We start from the raw sequence: 19,319 nt of genomic DNA, 5'->3' as shown, positions 1-19,319 counted from the left end.
AGGAGATCTTCTCCGAGTGCAGCATTCCCACCTGAAGGGTTACAGGCTCTGTGACGAGCAAGATGGTCTCCGAAAGAAGCCTCCCATCCACGGAGGCAACCGCTAACGGTTCAGCTAGACGTACAGTAGGAATCTGATACCGCTCCACAACAGCCTGTTGAATGAGATTCCCAGCGGCTCCGGAATCCAGATAGGCAATCTCGAAGAAGCTGGTCTCACCACTGGAAATAGAAACAGACAGAGTCAAGGACGGAGAGGATTTACTCTTGCCTAGGACGACCTGTCCGAGCTGTCCTAGACACTGGAGTTTCCCGGCCTCACCGGGCAGGAACGAATCAGATGCTCTATACTGCCACAGTAGAAGCAACTCCCCTCGGCTCGGTGCGTCTCCTGGCGAGACTTGACCATCTTGGTTTGGTAAATTTGCATGGGCTCAGGCGAACATGCCTGGGGAATTGCCGGTTGCGAGGCTGGCTTTTGTAATACAGGAGCGAGACGCGGAAATCTTGTCTCCCGGGTAGTCTCCTTAGCACGTTCCAGAAAACGGATGTCAATCCGGGTAGCTAATGACACCAGGTCGTCCAGGGTGGAAGGGATGTCACGACCGGCTAGCTCATCCTTGATCCGTCCGGAAAGACCCTCCCAGAAGGTGGAGACCAGGGCCTCGTTGTTCCAGGCAAGCTCAGATGCGAGGGTTCGGAAACGTATGGCATACTGGCCCACGGAGAGACTCCCTTGGCGGAGATGGAGAAGTGAGGAGGCAGTAGAAGATTTTCGTTCGGGCTCATCGAAGACCTTCCAGAAGGCAGCAAGGAAATCCAGAAGATTGGACACCAGGGGATCCCCTCTTTCCCACAGAGGGTTTAGCCATGCCAATGCCTCCCCGGTGAGGTGAGACATGATGAACGCCACCTTGGCCCGGTCGGAGGGGAACTGTTGTGCCAGGAGTTCAAAGTGCAGCGTGCACTGATTCAAGAAGCCCCGACATAAGACGGGGTCCCCACCAAGAGAGCCGGGTCCAGAGCCGGGTGCCATAGCGCCAGTGGGTTGAGGTGCCGCCGGAGCGGGTGCCGCTCGGCTAGAGATGGACACAGACGGGGTGGACAGCGTGTCCAGGTGGGAGTTGACAGTCCGCAGATAGAACAGGATAGTTTCCTGTTGAGATCTCTAACGTGAGACCTCCTAATACAGATCAGAGAGCGAGGGAGCCTGGGGGCCACCGGGTTCCATGGCCTGTGCAAACTGTTACGAGTACGGGTGGTGGAACCTCTGTGCTTCGGTGCAAGGAGGGACCAGAGGGGCGTGACTAAGTGCCTACTCGTCCCGACCAAGGCTTAGTCGACTCCGTGAACCAGGGAGGAACCGGGCAGGTGGACCAGGTGCCACTCTGGGACCGACCTTGTGTGAGAGCAGGTGACTCCCACTGGTCAGATGGCAGGAACTGACCGGTACAGCGGATGAGCACGACAGGTAGGTCTGACAGGTGGACTGGGTAGATAAGCAGGCTGGTTCAGCAGATAGCAAGACGGGTGCTCCGGGTAGGTGAGCAGGCAGGCACGGCAGGTAACTGGCAGGTGCTCCGGGTAGGCAGACTGGAGAACAGAACTGTTAGACAGGCTGGCGAGCTGGACTGACAGACAGGCTGGCGAGCTGGACTGACAGACAGGCTGGCGGGCTGGACTGACAGGCAGCGGGACCTGAGGGCTGGAGCCAGTGTTTAGCGCACGGAACAACAACCTTGCACAGGCACCTCCATTTTGGAGGAGGTGCCTTATATAGGGGAAGTCCTCCGGCCATTGGCCGGGGACTCTATAGGACGGCGCGCGGCCCCTTTAAGAGGGAGGGAGCGTGCGCCCTAAGCACACTGTCCGGGAAGCTGCGCTCGGTGTGCGCCACAGCAGCAGGGGAGCGGGAAGACGCCGGACCTGGACCGCGGCGGTGAGGGGAACGGCGTCTCTGCCCGGCAGGAGGCAGAGACGCTGATGCTACAGGTGGATCCTGTGTTATCTACTTTATATAGAGGTGTTATCAGTCATTGTACAGAAGGAGGAGGTGAGCTGTGACATCACCTACTGTGAATGGTGGATCCTGTGTTATCTACTGTATATAGAGGTGTTATCAGTGATTGTACAGGAGGAGGAGGAGTAGGTGAGCTGTGACATCACCTATCGTGAATGGTGGATCCTGTATTATCTACTGTATATAGAGGTATTATCAGTCATTGTACAGGAGGGGGAGGAGGTGAGCTGTGACATCACCTATTGTGAATGGTGGATACTGTTATCTACTGTATAAAGAGGTGTTATAGGTGTTATCAGTCATTGTACAGAAGGAGGAGGAGGTGAGCTGTGATATCACTTATTGTGAATGGTGGATCCTGTGTTACCTACTGTATATAGAGATGTTATCAGTCATTGTACAAGAGGAGGAGGTGGTGAGCTGTGATATTACCTATAGTGAATGTTGGGCCTCAGGCTCTTCACCTTTGCACCTGATGCAGCGATGCTTTGTAAATGCAGCTGACTACAGCTGCTACCCGCACTGCTGCATATATATATATATATATATATATATATATATATATATATATATATATATATATATATATATATATATATATATATATATATATATATATATATAATCTACACATACATACCCCGGTGCAGGACAGCGCTATAAAATTTTATGTTTAATCCAGCAAGATACTCAGTGTTTATAAAAGATTATATAAAATGGGAACAAAACAATACAACATATACAATTATATGGAATAAAAAGGTATAACGAGAGAAAATTACTAAATCTGCTCACGGAAGTGGCTCAGAGTTTAGCGAAGGGAAGCACCCCGATTGGGAAAAAGGACAGAACCTCCACAGCGAACTATGTCTTCCAAGGACTGACAAGGGACCCAAACCCAACTACTGCTTATTATTAACTCATAGTTATGCCCACACACCTCCCTTGATAAGCTTATGTGGGGGCAGATTGTCGGATGTGCTGGGTTTTTCCGAATTTTATGAGATCCCCATCTTGCAGGATATCTTTGCCCCTTGGGATTCCAGGCGGGAGATATCGTTGTCATATTTTTTATCGTGATTTTACCTTTACTTAGAGACCAAATATGACCTGGTTCTCATCTATCGGTCCGTTATTGAGTCGGAGGAGTTCTAGTGGCCCCACTGCAATGTGAGTGAATGCGTTCCGTTCGTCCGTTTGTAACGACACCGAAACTCTATATCCCATAGATATTGGATCTGTAAAAAACCCAATATTCCTGTGGGCTATCTAGCTGCACTCTCATACAAATTCTTTGAACCCAGAATGCTTTTCCCTATGTGTAAACAGATGTCAATCTTGCTGTCCCCTTCCCAGCACAAAACTCCAGTTTTAATTACCTGCCCACTGCAGGATGCCTCTGCTTCAAAAGGAGTTTGAACTATGTTTTAATTAGTTTTTCCCACTTCCCCATATGTGAAATGTGAAGGCCTACTTCATGGTGTTGAATTGTCAGCTCCTCTCCCTTCTCTGGAGATGTCTTTATGGATTTTTATTTTTTTCTCTGACAAATACCTTAGTCCCCGTTAGTTAGGAGTTGGTCCTAAATAGTATTTGCATAATAAATTGGAGCGTACAGGGACACTGCAGTGGTGTTACTGATTTGTATAGGTTTTTTTTTTTCTTTTCCATGGTTTGGTCATTAACGTGTCATGAAAAAAAGTGGGTGGGATGGAGTTTGCCAAGTCCCAGAATAAACCTTCCAGGCTGTGGATGAAGCCGGCGGAGCGGGGACTTCCTAGAAATCCTTATGTAATACTTGGCTCGGCCGAGCGTTTATCTGACCTCAGGCGCTTATTACCGCACACAGGACGACCCTATCGCAGAAGTAAAGTCCATTAAAGGGTTATTCCTACCAGCCATCCAGAGGTCATGCCATAGACAGGGTCCCCAAACTCCTGACCCCACCAGCGACAACACGTAGAGGTGTAGAACAATGAGATGCCCCAGCGCAGGCCTCCGCATACACAGCTCCGCTCCTGTTCTCCTACACAGAGGGTCATCAATATCATATCTCCGGACAACCCCTATAAGTGTGTGCCCCCTTTGATAACCAGCAAGACTGGCATCTGGTAGAGTACCGACCTCCTTTAATAATAAGGCTGTCCTCAAATGTATGCCCTTGGTCTTGGTCTCAGGCCTTTTAATAACAAGGACTTACCCCAACCGTGCAGAATATCTCACCAAAATCCTTCTTTCATTTCATTTTATGAGTTAAAGGGGTATTCCTATCTTAATATGTAGTAGGTATAATAATAATATTAGCAAATACCTCTAATTAGAAATGTAGTATAGTTCTTCTGATAAGCTATGTCGCTTATCCCCTATATGAAGCTTAGACTTCCATGGTTATAACCATTAACAACTAACTGTACCGATGAGTGGTCGTAACCATGGATACCTAAGCTACTGCAATGCCCTGCACATGGGGTTAAGTGACATAGCTAATCAGAAGAACTATACTACATTTTTAATTGAAGGTATTTGCTAATATTATTATTGCACCTACTACATATTGGGATAGGATCAGTGAGATGGAAATTAAAGGGATAAGCCTTAACTATATTGCAAGCAACAACCCACCCTGCCTCTGCCCCCATTAAAGTGAATGTGATTTGAGCTGCAATACCTGAGAACGGCCACTACGCTGTACGGCGCTGTGGAGCTCAGACTCCATACATGTTGGTTATGGATCTTAGTCCTGGACATCCCCTTTAACATCCTCTTTTCTCTCCTTTATAGACTTTATTTTCTTGGTAGTTTTGCAGAGTGATCCAATCAGAACTGAGCACGAACGTAAATGCAAAAAAGTCGAAAAGGGTCTCTGACTTCCAAAATGACCGCAGTTTGCCCCATCTGCATAATTTTCCAGCCATTGTAGAGTTAAATGTGCCCAGATGGAGAAGTCCTGTAACTTTCGTCAGCAGTGGGTCTGCTTGTCTCGTGGGTCTGCTTGTCTCGTGGGTCTGCTTGTCTCGTGGGTCTGCTTGTCTAGTGGGTCTGCTTGTCTCGTGGGTCTGCTTGGCTCGTGGGTCTGCTTGTCTCGAGGGTCTGCTTGTCTCGTGGGTCTGCTTGTCTCGTGGGTCTGCTTGTCTCGTGGGTCTGCTTGTCTCGTGGGTCTGCTTGTCTCGTGGGTCTGCTTGTCTCGTGGGTCTGCTTGTCTCGTGGGTCTGCTTGTCTCGTGGGTCTGCTTGGCTCGTGGGTCTGCTTGGCTCGTGGGTCTGCTTGTCTCGTGGTCTGCTTGTCTCATGGGTCTGCTTGGCTCGTGGGTCTGCTTGGCTCGTGGGTCTGCTTGGCTCTGGCTCCAGCGCAGTGTGTTTGCTTTGGTGTTTTGTTAATCCGTCTCCCCCCTCCCTCTCCTCCGTGTGTCATTTCCCTCCTCTCATCTGACTGTTCTATGTTGCCAGACATATTAACCCAGTTTGTCCCGCTGAACTCCACCATTACCTCACTCAACAGCCACAAGCCGAGATCACAGAAATCTGGGGCGTTTTCCGAAATGCAGAAAGTTATATAATGACCACATCTGGAATAATGATCCTGGACTCGCAGGACGCTTTCTAGGAGTACTGACCTTTTTGCAGCGAGACGTATCCCAGGGCCATTTTGTCTAGAAATCAGCTAATTCTGCTATTTCTCCCGTCTACCTCCATATGCACGCTCGTTTAGGCCCACAGCTGTACCTCCTGACTAGTCCCATACATGTGCACGCTCGGTTATGCAGATATACCCATGCACGCTTATTTCGGCCAACGGCTGTACCTCCTGACTAGTCCCATACATGTGCACGCTCGGTTCTGCGGATATACCCATGCACGCTAGTTTCGGCCAACAGCTGTACCTCCTGACTAGTCACATACATGTGCATGCTCTGTTCTGCGGATATACTCATACACGCTTGTTTTGGCCAACGGCTGTACCTCCTGACTAGTCATACACGTGCACGCTCGGTTCTGCGGATATACTCATGCACCCTTGTTTTGGCCGACAGCTGTACCTCCTGACTAGTCCCATACACGTGCACGCTCGGTTCTGCGGATATACCCATGCACGCTTGGTTTGGCCCAGTGTATGTGTATTCCAAATGGAGAGTTAAGCCGCTGCCGGATATCTCTGGAAAAGTAAAAAAAAAAAATAATGCCCCTGAAGGCTTTCATATCCATTCAGATAAAGTAGCTGATACTATTGGTAAACCAGCAGTCATGAAAGGCCAAGAACTAGGGGGAAGCCATCTGAGATAATTGAGATCACTGTTGTGCTATCGACGTGACGTCAGAGCTGCAGACAATAACCGGGAGCAGCGGCGGAGGCTCAGCGCTGGATCTGGGTAAGGTGAGTGAAGCTTACTAGTTAATTATTTTTTTTTAAGTGATAGGAAACCCTTTTAAGCCAGAGTAAGACATTTTCTATAACATATTCGTGTTCTGCCCCTGCTCCCACTGCAAGAGTATCTCCCCCAGTAATACAGGCTGGACTTGAGCTCTGTGTGTGTGTTTCTAGAGTATTGCTATCTTCAGTAGCTCATATATCGGCTCCGCTCCTATCCTGCACTTATTACCTCTTCATTTGTTTTCATCCTTATCTATAGAGTCTTTTTATCTGCCCTCCCTGAGACTGTGGATACTTTCTCTGCTTTCCATTCTGTGGAAATCTGTGTTCCTCCCTGCTGCTATCTCTACCCGGAGGTGGAGAACAGAGACATCAGGAGCAGAAGATCTGATGGATTTGTAATATTTTTTGCAAAAAGCACTGAGCTAGATAAAACCCTTATAGACACATTGCAGCAGCAAAACAGTAGACATTTGTAAGGAATACTGTTTAGAAAGTTGTGCAAAGGTGTTAGTAGCCTTATTCTTGGAAGTTGAAATGCCTCAAAATGTGCGGGGTTTGTATGTGTCCTCTATAGAAGGCTATGAATACTGGGCAGAATAAATATTAGCCCGGCTCTTGTACAAACTGTGATGTCAGCTTTTAGATCTGTAAGCAAGAGGCAAAAGACCTGATCTTTGCAGGGGTCCTGTTATAGAAACAGTAGGGGTACGGCAAACATTGGGGTCAACTGCAAAATTGTAATCAAGTTGTCTGTCTTGTCTACAGGAGGATCAGTTCCTTGGATTTGGCCCAGATGATGAAGTCAGAACGCGCGGCCCTACAAAACCTCCTTCAGGTAACTGTTTTTTCTTTTTTTCGGTAGTGCAAATATCCTAATTATATTAAAGGGATTGTCCAATTACTATATTGATGACTTCTCCAGCAGCAACCGGATGTGCAGAGGGTATGGAGCCAGTACAGCACCACTTCGTGCACTGTGTAGTGGCCATACTGCAGCTCTATTATATTTACTTGAATCGGAGCTGATCTAAAGTGCCTGGGAGTGGTCACTACAGTGTGTGGAGCTGTTCTGCAGTACCTGGGAGCAGTCACTACAGTGGGTAGAGCTGATCTGCAGTGCCTGGAAGCGGTCACTACAGTGAGTAGAGCTGATCTAAAGTGCCTGGGAGCGTTCACTACAGTGTGCTTAGGTGTTCTGCAGTGCCTGAGAGCAGTCACTATAGTGTATAGAGCTGATCTGCAGTGCCTGGGAGCGAGCGGTCACTACAGTGAGTAGAGCTGATCTGCAGTGCCTGGAAGTGGTCACTACAGTCAGCAGAGCTGATCTGCAGTGCCTGGGAGCGGTCACTATAGTGAGTAGAGCTGATCTGCAGTGCCTGGGAGCAGTCACTAGTGTGCGGATCTGTTCTGCAGTGCCTGGGAGCGGTAACTATAGTGTGCAGATCTGTTCTGCAGTGCCTGGAAGCGGTTACCATAGTGTGCGGAGCTGTAGTGCCTGGGAGCGGTCACTACAGTGTGCGGATCTGTTCTGCAGTGCCTGGAAGTGGTCACTACAGTGTGTGGAGCTGAGCTGTTCCGGCTCCATACTCTGTGTACATCCGGCTGCTGCTAACATATGATTAATGGCGGTGTAATTTTTCGTATACCCACCAATCTGTTATTGATGGTAAGGATAATTACATTTTTTTTTGTTTCTATATTTTGTATTTCAGATCAGTCAACCCCCAGGAAACCTCGTGGCAGGCCCCGCAGCACTGTATCCAGGACCTCTGATGCTTCCTCAACTCCTGCAGAAAACCATGGCCCTTTGACAAAAAAGCAGGACCTCAGGCCATCCGATAAAGTGAAGAAACCAGAGTGCAAACCAGAAGAGAAGAGAAGGGGTCGACCGCCCTCACACGGGAACGTCAAATTGAAATTGACACAGGACAAACAAGATGTATCACAACCTATCAAAACCCCACGAGAAGAAAAAACGAAGCGGAGGAAGCCGTCTGCTGCGTTCCAGCACGCCGCCAAAATAAAGAAACTCCGAACCGTCAAACTGTCTCCATTAAAACCCAAGTTCAAAGGGGAAAAGTTACAAATCGGGCAGAAAAGCGCCGCCGTTCAGATCGTCAAGAGGCGAGGTAGACCGCCGTCCTCGGAAAGGTTCAAAACTACTCCACCCCCGATCATTTTGAGGCAGGCACAAGGGGATAAACCGCAAAGGGGTCGTAAAGAGGAATCGCCTCAACCCTTAAAGGATGAAGTCAGGGTTTCTGTGCGTCAAAGTCCACGTAGGATTAAACCTGTACGGATTATTCCCACCACCAAAAGGACTGACACCACCATCGCCAAGCAGCTTCTGCAGAAGGCCAAGAAAGGTGCGCAGAAAAAGATGGAGCTAGAAGCCGCAAAATTACAAGGACGTAAGGGAGGCACGCAGCTGAAGAACATACGACAATTCATTATGCCTGTCGTCAGTACGGTCTCTTCTCGAATAATAAAGACGCCCAGGAGGTTTATAGAAGATGAAGATTACGAGCCCCCTATCAAGATTGCTCGGCTGGAGAGCGCTCCGAATGGACGTTTCAGCGCTGTGTCTTGTGAGTCCAGCGAGAAGTCGAGTGCGGCTTCCCAGCAGTCCTCACAGGCGACATCAGATGAGTCTCGCTCTAGCAGCCCAAGTGTAGACACCTCAACGGAGTCTCAGGCATCGGAGGAGGCTCCTGCTGTGCCGGACACTCAAGAATGTCTTACAAAGATGCCCCTGGCCGCTCCTCAGTCTGTTCCTGAAAACAGCGGAGGTGGAGCGAGGACTCGACGGATTTCTAATTGTACCAGAAGTTTTACTTCCAGACAAACAAAGAAACTTATGTCTCCGCCAGCTCTTCAGACGTCTTCTGCATCTCCACCTCCACCACTTCTTAGCCCTCCTGCAGCTTTACAGCCCCCCTCGGCCCTTTCGGACCACCCAACCTGGGTGATCCCACCTACCATTCCTATGGCTACACCTTTTCTTTCTGCTTCACGCCTGCATGAGAAAAGGAGATCGATTCTAAGGGAACCCACTTTCCGCTGGACTTCCAGACTGGAATCCCAATACTTTTCCTCTGCTAAATATGCCAAAGAGGGCCTCATTCGTAAACCCATATTTGACAATTTTAGGCCTCCACCGCTGACGGCAGAGGATGTAGGGCTTGCTTCTGCTTCTGGGTTTAGCGCCGCTTCTGTGGTTGCTCCCGGAAGACTGTTTTCTCCGCTCCATGCCGCCGGGAGGTTTGACGTCCCTAAACGAAGCCCCATACTACGTGCACCCAGATTTACCCCTAGCGAAGCACACTCCCGTATATTCGAGTCAGTGACTCTTCCGTCATCTGTGGGCCGCTCTGGTGGGGCATCTTCCATTATGGGAATGGCCGCCCGTAGACGGAGGAGAAGGGTCTTCAGTCCCATCCGCAGTTCTGTCTCTCGATCACCGTCGCACTCTATGAGAACGCGGAGTAGGAGGGAAAATGGCAGCAATGTGGCAGCATCCCTCATACCTCAGACATCCACCTCACTCGCAGGCATCCCCGTTAGTCCTCTTACCGCTAGTGCCTTAAACCCAAGCTTTCCTTTCTCTTCCACATCGATTACTCCAGCAACTGGGGACTCTGCCGAAAAAAATCAGAAAACGAGGAAGCAAGTGAGCACTCCAGGTGAGCACTTTTCATCCACTTCCAACAGCTCGTCTGCTTTATTCCCTTTGTTCCCCTCTAGTCCCCAAATGGAGCGAGGGAGGAGTAAAATCAGACTATCTGAAGAGGCACCGAAAGAAAGGGAATGTGAAAGATCTAGAGAAAAGGAGAGAGAGAAAGAAAACTCACACGACTCTAGAAAGGATAAACGTAAGAAAGGCTCCGACGCTCTGAACAAGAGCAGCAAAGAGAAGAGCGGCGACGGGGAGGCCCTCACACCCTCAACACCTATTAAACTCCTTGCAAGGAAAAAAGCTGCAATGGCAGAGCCTTCTTTAGCACCGAGTCCACCCAGTTTACCTACAGTACCAGTACTCGCTAAGAATAAGGTATCCAAAAAGGGACGTGGAATTTCTGAGAAGCACGAATTGGAAACCGGTGCCAAATCTCCACCAACAGAACCCCATACCGACGTCCCGGCCCAGCCTGTGAATCCTGTGAAACCCTCCACTACCACAATCGGCTCAGTTTTGGAGCACGCAAACAAGTTTCTTGCCTCAGAAAAGCACGTGGCCAGTGTCATAAAAGCCGCCAAATGTCAGCTGCAAAATATAGAGAAAAGCAAACTGCGGAAACAAGGGGAACAGCCAAAAGTACAGGTCAGTGACATCTATACGACTAAGCAGGTATTAGAATCGATGTGTAGACTCCATATTAAGTTCAGTCACCACTTCAGGGTAAGGGGGGTATGCTTTCCCTGAAATGTCCTGGTCCTCCGTGCTTTTGGTTGACAGCTCTAGCAGTCTCCTTATTCCTCGGAAGCATAGGGACTGGGGGAGCGTTAGATGCAGAGAACTTCATATAAAGGGTACACTAGATATCACTACAAGGAGGCTGGAAACACTCCTCAACCTGACCATCAACCTAAGTGCGTTTCTACTTCTTTACCCCTCATCTGTCTAGCGCTGTCAGACCTCTAGCTGACCATACAAATGGTATACTAAAGGTCGGCCATACAAATGGTATACTAAAGGTCGGCCATACAAATGGTATACTAAAGGTCGGCCATACAAATGGTATGCTAAAGGTCGGCCATACAAATGGTATGCTAAAGGTCGGCCATACAAATGGTATACTAAAGGTAGACAGTGTTTGGATGTATGTGTAGACTTGGGCGCTTTCCACTCATCTCCGATGACAGATGTTGGGGAAGGAGGGATTGGGCACATTCGATTTCAGCTTGCCCCATCCTTTGAGCCGCTGCAGAAATCAAATTATTCATGCAGGAAGTCAGGAGACGTTGCTGTGACCCCCTTCCTCCCCCGAACAAGCCTTTGGCCATTTTTAGGGTATCTATAAACTACTTATATGGGAGTCCATCATTGGTTTAATAGCCCCGGATCTATATCCAGTATTCTTGTTGTTTCAGGGCCAGGAAAGCGATTCATCCGAGACCTCGGTGCGTGGGCCCAGGATCAAACATGTCTGCCGGCGAGCTGCAGTGGCGCTGGGACGTAAGAGGGCAGTCTTTCCAGATGACATGCCCACTTTGAGTGCCTTACCTTGGGAAGAGAGAGAGAAGGTCCTGTCTTCCATGGGGAATGATGGTGCGTCTGTCTAGGATGTAACATAATCTCCGCCTTTTATGCTTTTTTTTGCCTTTCTTTATGAAAGTGAGTTCTTTGAGGTTTTAGTAATCTGTCTGCCCTTTCAATGTACAGACAAGTCCTCTATCGCTGGCTCGGAGGATGCTGATCCACCAGCGCCACCCCTTAAACCCATTAAACAAGTCACCCGCAACAAAACTCCGCAGGAGCCTCCAGTGAAGAAGGGCAGGCGTTCCCGACGCTGCGGCCAGTGTCCGGGCTGCCAGGTGCCCGACGACTGCGGAGTGTGCACCAATTGCCTTGACAAGCCAAAATTTGGAGGCCGCAACATCAAAAAACAGTGCTGCAAGTAAGAATGCTTTGCAACAGTTTAGAAAGTAAGACTATGAGACATTAAAAATATTTCTAACACTTTAGAAAGTTTCTTTAGAAAGTTAGGAGAAACTTTAGAAAGTTTCAAACAATTTGTTTCTACCTCATATGACATTATTACGTTTTTATTCATACGGTAAGACCTCTAACACCTGATCACCATTATGTAACACATCATAATAAAAAATGAATAATATTTGCAATTTACGTGATATTAAAAAAATCGGTCCATTCAAGAGCTATGACCTTTTCTTAAAGAGTAAGGCGCCACCTGTTGTTCAAAGTGCATAGCAGTGCGCAGGTCCATCTAGTAAGGTAAATGACGGTGGTCACATTTGCTGATTATTTTTTTTTTTTGTGAAGGATGAGAAAGTGCCAGAATTTGCAGTGGATGCCCTCAAAGGCTTATTTGCAAAAGCAAGCGAAGGGTAAGTAGATGCCAGGGATTTTTTCTCCTTTTAATCGTAATTTTTCACATTTTTTTCTTAAATCTCATGTTTCTGAATTATTTTTTTTAAAGCGGCAAAAAGAAAAGAAAAGAAATCCAAAATGGCTGATAAGAAGGAGGTTGTCACTGAAAAGCCTGCATTAGAACCTGTTTCTAAGACTATTGTAGCACCAGAAACCATTCCCCCATCTCCTGTCACAGAAGAACCTCCCCTTACGCCTCCTTCCCCACCACCAAAAAAGAGTGATCCTCCAAAGAAGGTAGTAGAGGAGAAACTGGAAGAGGAGAACCAACCTGCACTTACCAACGAGGTCAAGCAGTCTCCTGCTGTACGAAAAGTCTCAAAGCAACTTTACCCGCAGCCTCCAATCACTCTGATCCCTGTCCAAACCAGTCCACCATCAACACCCTCTGGTAAAGAAGCCCCAAGATTAGCTTCTTCTGAGCCGAGGAAGAAACAACCTTTCGTCCTTCCAGAGATGGGTGAGATAAGTTTACCATTAACTATGAGTATTGAAGTCATTTGTTTTTTAAACTTTTTGCTGATTAGAAACTTTATGATCCAGGTAGCATACACCCCTGTCCTCTAAGGGAGTTAAGTTAATAGCCTAAACTAGGTCACAACCAACACGCTCTTACAAAAAAAAACCCAGATTAGGATTTTCTGAGTTTTGGAAGAAACAACCTTTTGCCGTTCCAGAGACTGATGGGTAAAGTTTACCATCAGTTATGTCGATTTTTTTTAAGCTTTGCACAGGCTGTAAAAAAAACACTTTGAGCCAATTACAGGTGGCATACATCCCCATTATATAACGGAGTTAGGTAATGCAATAGACAGACCAAACAAGTCCAGAAAGTGAAGCTAAATTTATTTATTTATTTATTTTAAAGTTTGTTGCCTGTAGAGAAGCACATTATAAGCTTATTCCAGATGGCATACACCCCTGTGTTCTAAGGGAGTTAGGTAAAGCAATAGATCATTATTTCTAATATTTACAAATGCCATAATGACAAGGTTCGTTCCATAAGACTAGTGCTAGCATCAAAAAGTGAGGCAGAAAACTACAGGACTCTTAGGCTGAGTTCACACGATGCGTTTTTCATGCGTTTCCGCGGCTTTTTAGCAGTTGCGTAAACGCCGCGAAAACGCATGAAAAACGCATGGTAGAAGGGCAGCAATGTTCCCCAATAGAAATCCGCATGTGCTGTGCCCATGATGCGGATTTTTCCGCAGCGTAAACGCTGCGGTCAAAAATCCGCAGCATGTCAATTAATTTTGCGGAAACGCTGCTCTTTTGCCGCCATTGACTTGCATTAGACCGCATGGAATCCGCATCACTGTATATGTTGATGCGCTTTTCATGCGGTCTAATGTGCGGATGGTACCCGGGTGTGGAGGAGAGGACTCTCATCCAGACCCAGGTACCATTAACAAAAAAAAGAATAAAATAAAAAATATATATATTCTCACCTTCTGACGGCCCACGCAGCGCTCCTGTTTGATTCACCGCACTTCGCGGTTGAATGAAGAAGGACCTTCGCTGACGTCAGAGTCATGTGACGGGTCACGTGACGCTGACGTCGGAAGGTCCTAAAGTCTTCACTGCCGGCAGCCGGGACCGAGCGAAGCAGGACACCGGGGGCCATCAGAGGGTAAAGTATATATTTATTTTTTATTTTTTGACATTCACACACTATATAAATCCATGCCGGTTGCATGGATTTATATAGTGTGAAGTTGACAAGCACTTTCCAAGTGATGCTAAAATCGCTTGGGAAGCGCTTGTCAACCCGCATGCGGAAATGAAAGTGAAGACCGCTTCATTTCCGCATGTCCCTGGCAGGAAACCGCATGTACAATCCGCATGCGTTTTTTCCTGCTAGAGAGATGCAGAAATGCTCAGGAAAAAATCCTGAGCATTTCTGCATCGTGTGCACATACCCTTATAGTGGATTTACACTGGCTGATTATCATGATCGAGTGTTCCTAGGAACGCTCATTTCCCAATAATCAGTGATTTTAGTCAGGCTGCAGATCATCCGCCAAACGAGTAGAAAAAAATGCTTTTTCAGCAGGCGAAATAATTTTTAAGCTTGGATGAACACGAGCCAGCTGAAACTGAGGTTCTGTTCTTTTGGTCAGAGGTCAGTGCCTAACAGTAAAATGGCAACCTTGAACCCAAACACCTTTATCCCAGGGAAACCCAACCCTTCCAAGTGCAAAGCGGGTACACAATTTGGGTGTCAATTGTCATTCAAAAACCAAATATCAGTCATTATTAGGTGCTCATTTTTTCCTTTCGGAGGCACATTGCCAAAATGAAACATCCTATTCCAGCGGAAGACCTTTTAACGTTGGTACATGTCCTCATTGCCTTCTGTTAGAGCAGTTCTAACTCCAAATTAAGTTTCTGGGATTCATTTGGCGCCGGTGAAGACCAAGAAATACACAAGCATGGGATTTCCAAGAGTCTCCAAAGAAAATCTGAAGTGTACGTTTATTTATACCCTTCATGATTATAGGGTGTACCTATATGAATTTAGCCTTTTATTTTATTTTTTTTACATTTTAGCAAGTAGCATAATTCAAAGCTACATAATAAGTGAAGACACCCCTGTACTCCTGGCATTTGTTACATATTTTATTTACATTTTTTTTTTCTAGGTATGGAGCAAAGTAAGCAGAAGAAACTGGCTGCCAGACTAGGGGTGTTTCTGAGATCGAAATCCAAGGAAAAGGTAAGACGTCCCAGGTTGATATACAGCGCCAAAGTACATAGAATTGTAAAAGAAAAGCTTACACAATGCGTCGCTTAATATTGATTATCTGTGGGACTGGCAGAGATGTCCAGAGTACAACGCGCTTACATTTCCGGTAGTCCCATAGACAGTGAATGTAAAAGCGCCTCTATCACTACATTCAAATCGGGCACTCCATTCAGGATCTCTGGGGTCCTCAGCAAGTTATCGCCTTTTCATGGGATAGGTAATAGCTTTCTAAGTTTGGACAACCCCTTTAACAAAAGGATGGATGCAGCCAATCACTTGTACATTAGATCGTTCAGGCAATCTATCCTTTCATCAACACGCCAGACAAAACGGGTATGCAACCATTTTAACCCCGCTAATCAGAAGATGAGAAAAGTTACTGCACTTGCAATTCACAGTGCACAAGTGGATTGCCTTCAGGGACTATGACCGAACTAGCCACTTTTTGATAATGGACATATATATATAATTTCTTTAAATGATATATAAAGTTTTATTAATAATAAAAGATGTATTTTTTTTTTTTACAAGAAGGTCCTGGATTATTATAGTAATGCACCCACAATGCAGAATGTTATATCAAACTGTCCCAGATTATTGCTTGTCACTATTGTGGTTCAGTTCCCAAAAATAATATTTTTTTTTCCCATTTGTTTCATACAAAATGTAAATAATAAAAAAAGAAATATTATTGTTTAAGTTCCACCCTAAAAAAAAAAATGTCAAGAGTATAAAATTTGGCTTTGATTTTGAAAGGCTTAACACCTTTCTTTTGCAGGACAAACCACTAGCTCCCAGCAAGCCGGACGTGAATTTTAACCTTCTCAACACCCTGTGTAATGGCAACGGATCCAGACAGAAGCCTCTCTCAGATGGCGTGCACAGGATACGTGTAGATTTCAAGGTTTGATATTACCTTGGATCTCCTTTCATACTGATTTCCTGCAGGTAGAGGTAGTGATACGGCAGAGAGGGCGCCGTCACTCCCGTACTCAGGACCTAATTTGCAGTGTTTCCTATTACAGGAGGATTGTGAAGCGGGAAATGTATGGGAGACGGGCGGACTAAGAATTCTGACCACCGTCCCGATCACCCCACGTGTAGTTTGCTTCCTTTGTGCCAGCAGTGGGAATGTGGAGGTGAGCTTTCCAAAAACAACTTTTTCTCTTTTTAGGTTTTTATTTCACTTCCAGAGTACAAAAATTGGTAAACTTTAGATTATTTATCTTTTTTTGTGAATTAACCAGGGACAATATGCTTCCAACGTGTTTAGGGAGAATTGTGCTTTGTGTCAGATTTGGTATAGTTTACTCTATTGCCCCGTTCTCCCCATTGCTCTGAGTTTGCAATACAAACGGCAAACATTATTCAATGGTTCTTAGACCTGATGAGGCTGGTGAAATTACGGTGAAATTCTATCTCAGAATGACTGTGTAAACTTTTGAAAGATTAGGATGAGTCTACACCCACTTAATGTGACTGTCATTTCCTCATTGGCCCTCCCTGCTGCTGTAGAATATCTGCTCATGTAGCCTCCTTAGTGTCCCTACTCCCTGCTCTTGAATCTTTGCCCACCTAACCTGATTTTACTGCTCTTCAGCGTCCCTCCTCCCTGCTCCTGACTCTCCACCCACCTAACCTGATGACAGCTCTCTAGCATCCCTCCTCCCTGCTCCTGACTCTCCACTCACCTAACCAGATGACAACTATCCAGCGTCCCTCCTCCCTGCTCCTGACTCTCCACCTACTTAGCCCGATGACAGCTCTTCAGTGTCCTTCCTCCCTGCTCCTGACTCTCTACCTACTTAACCTGATGACAGCTCTCCAGCGTCCCTCCTCCCTGCTCCTGACTCTCCACCCACCTAACCTGATGACAGCTCTGCAGCGTCCCTCCTCCCTGCTCCTGATTCTCCACCCCCTACTCACTACGACAGCTCTTTAGTGTCCCTCCTCCCTGGTGCTGACTCTCCACCTACTTAGCCCGATGACAGCTCTTCAGTGTCCCTCCTATCTGCTCCTGACTCTCCACCCCCTACCCACTATGACAGCTCTTCAGTTTCCCTCCTCCCCACTCCTGACTCTCCACCTCCCTACCCACTAAGACAGCTCTTCAGTGTCCCTCCTCCCTGCTCCTGACTCTCCACCCACCTAGTCTGACGACAGCTCTTCAGTGTCCCTTCTCCCTGCTCCTGACTCTCCACCCCCCTATTCACTATGACAGCACTTCAGCGTCCCTCCTCCCTGCTCCCGACTCTCCACCCACCTAGTCTGACGACAGCTCTTCAGTGTCCCTCCTCCCTGCTCCTGACTCTCCACTCACCTAGTCTGACGACAGCTCTTCAGTGTCCCTTCTCCCTGCTCCTGACTCTCCACCCCCCTATTCACTATGACAGCACTTCAGCGTCCCTCCTCCCTGCTCCCGACTCTCCACCCCCCCTACTCACTATGACAGCTCATCAGCGTCCCTCCTCCCTGCTCCCGACTCTCCACCCCCCTACTCACTGTGACAGCTCTTCAGCGTCCCTCTTCCCTGCTCCCAACTCTCCACCCCCCTACTCACTATGACAGCTCTTCAGCGTCCCTCCTCCGTGTTCCTGACTGTCCACCCCCCTATTCACTATGACAGCACTTTAGCGTCCCTGCTCCCGACTCTCCACCCCCCTACTCACTATGACAGCTCTTCAGCGTCCCTCCTCCGTGTTCCTGACTCTCCACCCCCCTACTCACTATGACAGCACTTTAGCGTCCCTCCTCCCTGCTCCTGACTCTCCTCCTACTTAACCGATGATAGCTCCTCAGTGTCCCTCCTTCTTGCTGCTGCATCTCTGTCCATGTAGCCTTATGACTGCTCCTCAGTGTTCTTCCTCCCTGCTGCTGGTATCTCACTACTCAGTACAAGCTGCAGCTGATTTACAGGCTGGGTTGGCGAGACTGGAATACCCTTAAACTCATGAGCTCTTTCACTCTATAACCTATATTTAAAATGCTTGTCTAATATCAGGACTATACAGCAATTCTGACATGGATTTTTACAGTAAGCACATCAGTCTCATCAGGTCTAAGATCTAATTAATAAATATAAGCAGCTTGCATTGTTAAATCTGATGACAGCTCTGCTTTAACTGGATGAGAATTTATTAATCAGTCAACTTTACCTGGTCTAAGTGTTTGTTTTCTTTTATTCCTTCCTTTTTTATTACATCTATAAGTTTGTGTTCTGCCAAGTTTGTTGTGAGCCTTTTCACCGCTTCTGCTTGGAGGAAAGGGAAAGGCCATCCGAGGACCAACTGGAGAATTGGTGTTGCCGAAACTGCAAATTTTGTCATGTGTGTGGTAGACAGCAGCAGGTCAACAAGGTACGTATATGTCGGCAACCTGAGGATGTCATGTATTGGACTATAGTTAGAAACACTGCTTTAGGTAGAATCCTATAGGCAACTATTATAAACTGTTTAGAAGTTCTGTGCTGCATTGCAGTACATTATGGCACAGACATCAAGTCTATTACCTCCAGCAGAAACTTGCAACTGGGTAAACATCCAGAGATGCAGGAGATTGCACCTTTATAGAACTGAATAAGCTGCGGAAAGGAGATCAAGTATTGGTCGTACCCACCTGGGTGCAGAAAGGCTGCACAGGTCAGCTGTGAGCCGGTAGAGCTACTCTACATCACACACAGGGCCATCCGAGTCCAAGAAACCATTGAAACCATCCTGGAAGATGAAAGGTAGACTGGTGGAAGGAGACAGGTCTGACAGCGTTCCCTAGGACGTGAAGGAAAATCCATGGTAGAGAAAGACAAGAAGAATTTCTAGCTTAGACACACTTTGGATGGAAGTGGAAGCCGTCATGAAAAACTTGCTACCAAGAAAATGACTGCACGGCTCAATGACTTGTGCTTAGATCTGCAGGACTCGGGATGGACTCATCAATATATCGGTTTCGTCAAGTCGCTCGTCCACTGAATACAATGGGCAAATCGATTCAACTTATTTTCCTAAACTGATTCAGAAACGTGGGTAATCGTTTCTCAAATGCATCCCAATGAGCATTGAGACTCAAATTGGGTGA

General features: G+C 47.1%; 1 protein-coding gene across 1 annotated transcript in view; it reads left to right on the top strand.

Annotated features, from left to right (window-relative positions):
- The window catches only part of KMT2A (lysine methyltransferase 2A), a 107,327-nt gene that overhangs the window by 54,097 nt on the left and 33,911 nt on the right, over nucleotides 1-19,319 (top strand). Inside the window, exons 2-11 of the mRNA XM_073657031.1 lie at nucleotides 7,156-7,225; nucleotides 8,103-10,711; nucleotides 11,482-11,659; nucleotides 11,774-12,008; nucleotides 12,395-12,459; nucleotides 12,552-12,962; nucleotides 15,145-15,218; nucleotides 16,027-16,152; nucleotides 16,274-16,387; nucleotides 18,458-18,604. Of these exons, the coding sequence (XP_073513132.1) occupies nucleotides 7,156-7,225; nucleotides 8,103-10,711; nucleotides 11,482-11,659; nucleotides 11,774-12,008; nucleotides 12,395-12,459; nucleotides 12,552-12,962; nucleotides 15,145-15,218; nucleotides 16,027-16,152; nucleotides 16,274-16,387; nucleotides 18,458-18,604 (4,029 nt within the window). The remainder of the gene's footprint in view (nucleotides 1-7,155; nucleotides 7,226-8,102; nucleotides 10,712-11,481; nucleotides 11,660-11,773; nucleotides 12,009-12,394; nucleotides 12,460-12,551; nucleotides 12,963-15,144; nucleotides 15,219-16,026; nucleotides 16,153-16,273; nucleotides 16,388-18,457; nucleotides 18,605-19,319) is intronic.

Source organism: Phyllobates terribilis, unplaced genomic scaffold, assembly GCF_046119375.1.
Source record: "Phyllobates terribilis strain yellow unplaced genomic scaffold, ASM4611937v1 Scaffold_12__6_contigs__length_324123572, whole genome shotgun sequence".
Taxonomy (NCBI): domain Eukaryota; kingdom Metazoa; phylum Chordata; class Amphibia; order Anura; family Dendrobatidae; genus Phyllobates; species Phyllobates terribilis.
The sequence above is the reverse complement of the archived record's forward strand: the minus strand, read 5'-3'. Positions and strand labels throughout refer to the sequence as shown.